Genomic DNA, 7,685 nt, shown 5'->3' on the forward strand with positions numbered 1-7,685 from the left:
TGTAGCTAGCAGCCAGACCTCCTGCGATCAAATTCCAGCTCCCACATGGGTGACCTCGGGCAGCTCAACCTCTTTCGGCCTCAGTTTTCTCCTCTAAAATGGGTCTAATAATCATCCTATTTCATTAGGTTATCATGAGGATTAAATGAGTTATATCTGTAAAGACCTTAGAACAATGCCTGGCATGTAGTAAGCACCACTGAAGCATATTGGATGTTATTATATTATTATTATTTGAAATTTAGAATCTGCATATCCAGGATCCAGAATCCACGGCAGATCTTAGACTCTTGCTAGTTCATAAGTTCAGTATCACCTGGGACCCTGACAGAAATGCAATCATGGACCCAATCCTAGATGCACCCAATCAGAATCTGCATTGAACAAGAGCTCAGGTGAACAGTGAGCACCCTAAAGTTTGCGAAGCACTGCTTTAGAGTGCACCGGAGGCCACACCCTGAAACTAGGCCAGAGATTGGGCTATTTTTTTTTTTTTTAAGATTTTATTTACTTATTTGACAGAGAGAGAACACAAGTAGGCAGAGTGGCAGGCAGAGGGAGAAGGAGAAGCAGGCTGCCTGCTGAGCACGGAGCCTGATGTGGGGCTCGATCCCAGGACCCCGGCATCATGACCTGAGCCGAAGGCAGCCACTTAACCGACCGAGCCACCCAGGCGCCCCAGAGATTGGGCTATTTAGAGGAAGGAAGCCAGCAAGGGTTAGGTTGCCCTGCCTCGGGATCCCCACAGCCTGGAAAGCCCCCAGACCCTTGTAAGCCTGGGCATTTCATGTGGGGACACTGCTGGGGTCCCTACACGTCAGTATGCTGGGACAGCCTGGTGCCTGGGGCCACCGTGGGAGCGCGGTGGTTGAGGCCACATGCCCAGGGCCCCGGGGATGCCACGAGGTCGAGTGGCGGTTTGCTGGAGTACCACGTGCTCAGGAGGCGGTCCACCTGCTCCCAGCTGGAAACCGCCCGCAGGTGGACCTTCCTGCTTCCGCCGCCGTCCAGGCCGTTGGGGATCTCGGGTGGCTCGGGGCCCCTGCCCGAGGGGTCCCGCCGCAGCCCCAGCGCCCGCATCTCGCTCTGCATGCTGGCGAAGAAGTGCAGCACGCAGCGGTGCGCGAAGTCCCGCGCATGCTCACAGCACGTCTCGTCGAAGAGCTTCTGCTCCAGGTCCACGTAGTTGCTCCAGTATCTGCGCTGCAGGAAGACCGTCTGGTCGAAGCAAGGCCTCAGGCAGCGGGCCAGGAAGGCCACGACGATCAGTAGCAGGGTGATGCTCCAGCCGATGGCCTGGGGGGGTGGGTAGGGGTGGGGGTACCAGGTTGGATGTGGGTGAGGTCGGGTGCTAAACAGCATGGCAAGGGTGTTCCAAGGTCTCTCCCTTTACTTAGCCCTCTCATCTCTCCCCAGATCTATCCATGTTCCCATTGAGTCATCCATCCTACCAACCACCTCCACCCATCCTCGCTTGCATTCAGTCTCATCCTTGCATCCATCCATCTGTCCAACTACTTCTCCACCCATCCATCCAGCCATCTGTCCTCTCACCTGACTACGTATCTATCAGTGTCCCATCCAGCCATCCTCGCTGCGGACCTTCCAACCGTCCATCATACATCCTCCTACCCGTCCAATCCTGTTCCCATACTCCTGTCCTGTCTTCCATTTATCTATCCACTCACCCACCCACCATTCATCCTCCCAACCTTCCTCCTGAAGGAAACCAGAATACATCACCCCAAAATATGCCTCTTTGACATCAAAATTATCTTGAATGGAAGACAAGAAGCGGCAACCATAGGAACAGCTCTCTTTACCCTCCCCTTTTGTGCCTAAAGGCAGGAAATACATTCTCCTTTTACTGGGAGACAACTCTTATCAGCCCAGAGACAGCACCAGAGGAATCTGCCGAAAAACCTTACTCTATTAGTGTCCGGTCATTTATTGACCTCCCACAGTTTCTGCCCTTGGAGACTAACACTGCTCTCCTTTGTCCTGCCATTGCTCTACAACGGTATTGCTCTTTTTGAAGATGGCAGATAAGTTGCCCTTCTAAGCCACCACTTTGAGTTACTCTTTCTTTGTTTCAGGTTTTTCCCACATGATGTGTACTGTGCACATTAAGAAACTGTTCTTCTCCTGTTAACATTGTTGTTAGAGTCTCAGCTGAAAACCTAAACCTTACATTCCACCCACGCACCCATCCACTCACCCATCATCCATCCATCCATCCATCCACCCACCCACCCGTCATCCATCCATCCATCCATCCACCTACCCATCATCCATCCATCCATCCATCCTTCCATCCAGGCATCAGCCTTTTGTTTTTTTATCTAGTCCTTCAGCTACCTTCACACGGGCTTATGAATCCCATCTATGAAGCCACCCGTCCTATATTTTGGGAGAGGCACTGGGGACTCACAGAACTCACACTTTAGTGGAGGAAACAATGAGATTGGTGATAGACTGGCTGAATGCCATGTTGAGGGATGTCTAGGGGATTATGGGAATACAGAGGAGGGACACCCAACCTGAACTTGAAGGCTCAGGGAACAGTGAGGTGGATGCTGAGCACTGAAGGATGAGTAATAGTTATATAGGATATAAATAGGGAACAGTCTTCCAGGCCAAGCATGAAGAAAAACTTGAAGACTTCCCTGAGTCTGGAGCCCACACCTGCCCGACACCTCTCCCTCCTCTCTGCCCACCCAAAGTTTTAGTCTCTCCAAGGCTGTGCTTAAGACCAGAGCAACTGTGTGCTCCTGGGGCAGAGAAATGAGTCCTCTAAGCCACAAAGACATATTTGAACCCTTGTCATTTGTAGATGTGGTTTACAAAGTTCTCTCATTGGCCTGTCTCAGGATGCCCCCTTCCTCTTACCAATTTAAAATAGTCGAGTGAGTGTTTTACACATGAAGAGCATTTTATGTGCCTGATAACCTCCATCTGAGTCAGGACACAAACCCTGGTGTGACTGAAGATTCTATACTCTTTCTAGTGCACGAACGAGAGCCCAGAGAGTTTAAGCCTGCAGGGCCCTTCCATGTGGAGGAGACCAAACCTCCCTTGATTTTTAGGAGAGGCTGAGACCCAGAGGGGGAGTAATGTGGCCAAGGCAGAGTCTGACCCAGAATCAAATGTGTCCTAAGCAATGGTCCTCTCTCAATCACACGGGCCTGCATCCGCCATGAGTTTGTCTTGGCTCCCACAAAGGGCTGGGTTGTGTTTTTATTTCCTGTCGCCCCAGCATGCTCTGCATGTGGTGGGTTGATATAAAGGCTTTTGGGGGGATCCAGCCCCAACTGGGGCTCTGGGAGGAATCTGGAGTCTGGACTAGGGGTGGGGCTGGAGTCTGCTCGCAGGGTGATGGAGTGGGTGCCAGTGTGGGGAGCCAGGGGTCTGGGGAGGACCTGCATTGCAGGGAGGGGGTTCAGAGGGCTTGAGTGATGACACTTCAGATCCCTGCCCAGCCTCTTATGAGCTGTGCAACTTGGGCCTCTGAACTAAACTCTCAGGACCTCAGTTTCCTTATCTGCAAAATGGTATGATAATGATTGTACCCACCTCACAGGGTTGTTCTGAGAATAAATGAAGTGATGCGTATGAAATGCTTAACACAGTGCCTGACACATAAGTGCTCAATAGATGGTAATGAGTATTATTTCTGAGAGGTGCCAAGAATGTGCGTATGGGGTGGGGGACAGGACAGAGCAGTATATCTCCAGTGCTTTTGTCATCCAGCTTCCTGGGGATGGAAGTAGCTGCTCCTGGAGGGTATGGGCACCTGGTCTCCGCCCTGGGGTGACTTCGCTGAAGTGTTGAAGGTAAAGTGTCCACTTCTTTAGGCCCACCAGTGTCCTGTATGTGGATCATGCTCCTGAGCCTTCCAGGGACCACCTGCTCCTTGGCTGTGTTTCCAGCAGTGGGGAGGGGCCCCAGGAAACCATCTGTACCTCCTCACCCCACGCCCCTGGGAACCAGTGCAGGAGATTTTCCAGGCTGGGAGAGAACCACCCGAATTACCTGTGACAGGCACCGTAGGTAGCGGGACACGGCCTTTCTCGCGGGGCTGTCCCTGACCAGCTCATCCTCCTTGCACGGCACCTTGGCCAGGAAGAGCTGCACCTGGCTGGGGGTCATGTTGGCAAAATCCAGAAACTTTTCGGGGTCCACGGAGCTGCTGAAGGCACACACGAAGCACTTGCCGTCCAGGAGGGCCAGGAGGATCCAGACGAGGGGGGCGGCCAGGGCGCTCTGCAGCACAGAGGAACACATATACCTAGGGGTAGAGGGGGGGAGCGGTCACGAAGGGCAGCTGGGATTCAGCTGCAGCAGGAAGGCCACAGGAAGGATGCAAGGATGGACTTCCCAGGAGGACTGGGAGATACCTGGCGAGGTTGGGTCAAAGAGATGGTTGTGGCTCCCACTGCAGAGGTCCCAGCAGCAGAGGCAGGGAGGCCAGAGGGCTGGGGCCCCGGGAGGTCAGGAAAGTCCGACCAGCGGTCCCAGGACTGGAACACTGCGGGCTGGTGTGCCTCCTACTCCTACCGTTGGGGCAGGCTCTGCTGGTTCCTTGCCCATGCCAGAGGCACTTAGATCTTTGGTGACTAGTTCTGTTCACGTGGCAGGACTGAGGGCCTCTGACCTCAGCTAGCTGCCTGGCTCTGCCTGAGGGCTTTGGAGGAGCCTCTGCTCCCAGAGGGGGGCGCTGGAAGCCAGGAGAGTTAAGGACCCCAATCAACCTTCCATCCACAGGGACCCCAGCTTCCTGGACTCTCAGTGGGACAATTCTGAGGTGTGTTCTACCCACGTTCTCAGAGGGTCCCCAGAAGGACAGACCCCAGTGGCCCACTCATTATCACCTTCTCCCCAGAGCCGCTTCTGGGGTGGGGGGCGGGGGGAGGGCTAAGCTAAGCCAGCCCTGCCCAATAACCCTTCCAGAGGCAGTGCCTCAGACCCCTCCCTTCAGGTCCGGAAGCCCCCCGCCCCACTGTGCCAGGGGCCTCTCCAGCCCTCTGCCCTTCTGGAGGTTGGGTGCTGGTCACAGGACAGGAGCCCCGTGGAGCTGTACTCACTGGGCCCCAGAGGAAAAGGCAAAGGGCACAGCCAGTGCGTGCGACCCTTGCCGCGAGGCCGAATCACAGGGAGCACGGGACCCCAGTGCAGTAGGAAGCAGAGGCGGCTGAGAACCGCATGCAGATGTTGTTTCTGACTTGGACCGCGTGCAAAACGTAAAACAGTGTATGCTGGGGGTGTGTGTATGGGTGCATGGCCTACCCAGCAGTGAATTACTAATACATCGTGGATCGGGGTGGCTCTGGTGTTTTCTAGGGGCACTGTGGTTAGAAAGTGGAACTGAGGACTTGTTACGGACGTACATTACATACGCTTGAGAACACCGCGATTGTCCATACCAAACAATAGGGGAAAGGGGGAGATGGTGAGCAGGCTGAAACCCAAGCCCCGCCTGCCTCTACCCACAGATCTAGAGCACTTAGACCTTTTGTCTAAAACCCTAAGGGCTGTGGTGGCAGCTTGGCCTGGGAGTCCACCTGTGTTTGAATCTGGGCCATGCCTCTTCCAAGCTGTGGGGGCTCAGTTGAGTCAAACTTAACCTCTCTGCATCAGGTGCCTCATCGTTAAAAATGGTTCTACTCCTGGAGCAGACCGGGGGCCGAGGTAAGAACTGAGAGGCCGTGCACACATGGCACTTGGTATAGAGCTTGGCACCGAGTGGGTGCTCGGTGTCGGTCAGGGAGCATTACACATTGCTAACTCCATCAGCTGATTTTGACGCAGTGCACCGAGCAGGTGAGAGGCTCTGAGGACCCAGCGGCACAGCAGGTGAGGTCCTTGGCCCCGGGGGAGCTTACGGGAGCGGGAACGCAGCCTTGAAGTCAGTCACGCCTCCTACTACACGTGCGAGCCAGCTGTGCATGTCATGGGATGGCCCTTCATGTATGTGCTTGCTGAGTTATAATTCCCGGCCAGCGACCAGATGTGACCTGGGCAAAACCTGGGAATCCTGTATCATCCGCGGGTCTCCAGCCCTGGCCACCGAAGGGTGACAGATGACTGGAACAGAAATGCCTGTTTCCAGAGTGCAAAGTGGCTGAGGAGTCTCTGTGAGCTAATGTTACCCCAGTTGGGGAAAGGAGGGGCTCACGTGATAGGGCCTATGGGGGTGGCGGGGAGAGCCCTGCCGATACCCATGAGGATCACCGGGCCTGGGGAGTCACCTGGCAGTGTCTGACGGGGGAGGCCCTGACCGTGCCCCCGGGTAGCTGGGTGGTGTGGGACCGCACCTCATGATGCCCGGGTCCTTCCTCCGCTGCCCCGTGGGCTGGCGCCACTCCTCCACCATCACCACGGACTGCCGGTTGGCAAGGAGGCCACAGAGGAAGAGGCCGAGCGGGGGTGTGAGCAGCAGGCCCAGGCCGTAGAGGGCATTGTAGCGCGCCAGGCAGGGGCAACTGACGTCCAAGGAGGAGTACAGCTTGACCGTGACCGCGGCCAGCAGCAAGCAGATGCCGTTCATCACCGACTCCGAGCTGGACTGGAAGCGCTGGAAGAACATGCGGAACTTTTCCATGGTCCCGGCCTGGCGGGGGTGGGCAGCCATGGGTCTGGGGGAGCACCGAGGCTTCGGATGCCTTCCCGGCCAAATTGGGGTGGGGGGGCAAGCCTGGGGTGCACAAGAGGGTCCTGTCTTCCGAGGGCCTGGGGTGACAAGGAAGGGGCAATGGTCAGCTCCCCGCCTAGCTTCCTGGGGCCCAGGCACGGACTTAAGGCAGAGGCAGGCTCTCTCCGCAAAGGCTCCCCTGCCTGGCCCCGACTGTCCCCCAGTGCCACTCCCCTGCTCTCTGAAGGAAAGAGTCACTGCTCTGTGAGCCGCCAGCCCAAAGCACCTCTAGGCAAATGTTCCCTGCCCTGTCACGCCACCCTCCCCAGCCCATTCCTTCCTCTCTTCAGGGTTTGGATCCTGAGGCTTAGCAGCTGGTGGCGCTTCTTGTGGGGGATAGGCAAATTTGGGGTGTGGTAAGGCAACGATGTTGATGGGGCCAATGATATTTTCTGGTCTTGGTCAAAAACACAATTTGACTCAGCTGAGCTCAGGGAGATTGTGTGTTGACTTTCATGCTGGGACCTCCCCCTGCCTGAAGGCTGCCTGACCCTTGCGAAGAGTCTAAATGATGTTTCGGCGTTTGCTGGGTGAGGGGTTGTGGAAGGGGAAGGCCTTCCCGGCAGAGGGCGCCGCATGGGTAAAGGCAAGGAGGTGAGAAGCAGCCTGGGATGGGCCAGGAGTTTGGGGTTGCTGGAATGTAGTATCAGACAGGGGGTGTCGTGAGAGGGGGCTGGAGGGGTCAGTGGGTGCCTGCAACCTTCCTCTCTGTTTTATTCCACTGTCCCCAGGTCCGGCCACCGATCAGCCCAGGTCTCTAAAGCACAGCTTCCCGCACGTCACTCGTCTGCCCGGGTGTAACCAGGGGCTCCCTCAGCTTCCTTAGCTTGGCATTCAAGGCCCTCCTAAATGTACCCAGACATGCCCTCCTACCTCCACACCTTTGCTGACACCATCCTCCCCACTGAACCGCCTTGCCCCTTCCTCCCACCTGCTCTTCAAGAGGCAGCTCAAATGCAGCCCTGTCACCAAGGCCTCCCTGGTGACCTCAGCT

The 7,685-nt window shown here is 56.0% G+C and overlaps 1 protein-coding gene across 1 annotated transcript; it reads right to left on the minus strand.

Moving 5' to 3' along the window:
• Positions 1-810: 810 nt before the first annotated feature.
• On the minus strand, positions 811-6,601 carry CALHM3 (calcium homeostasis modulator 3). Its single transcript, XM_032423243.1, has 3 exons — positions 6,315-6,601; positions 4,033-4,288; positions 811-1,296 (listed from the first exon to the last, which is right to left on the minus strand). The coding sequence occupies exons 1-3, from the start codon at positions 6,599-6,601 to the stop codon at positions 811-813; spliced, it is 1,029 nt and encodes a 342-aa protein (XP_032279134.1).
• Between the last annotated feature and the right edge of the window lie 1,084 nt (positions 6,602-7,685).

The sequence above is a fragment of the Phoca vitulina genome, unplaced genomic scaffold (assembly GCF_004348235.1).
Source record: "Phoca vitulina isolate PV1807 unplaced genomic scaffold, GSC_HSeal_1.0 scaffold28, whole genome shotgun sequence".
NCBI classification, from domain to species: domain Eukaryota; kingdom Metazoa; phylum Chordata; class Mammalia; order Carnivora; family Phocidae; genus Phoca; species Phoca vitulina.

Excerpts from the sequence above, each read along its gene's own strand:
- CALHM3 (XM_032423243.1), bottom strand. The coding sequence starts at position 6,601 with ATGGAAAAGTTCCGCATGTTCTTCCAGCGCTTCCAGTCCAGCTCGGAG. Across the intron at positions 4,289-6,314 it reads AAGGACCCGGGCATCATGAG|GTATATGTGTTCCTCTGTGC; the intron begins GTGCGGTCCCAC and ends CTCTACCCCTAG. Across the intron at positions 1,297-4,032 it reads ACCTACGGTGCCTGTCACAG|GCCATCGGCTGGAGCATCAC; the intron begins GTAATTCGGGTG and ends CCACCCCCCCAG.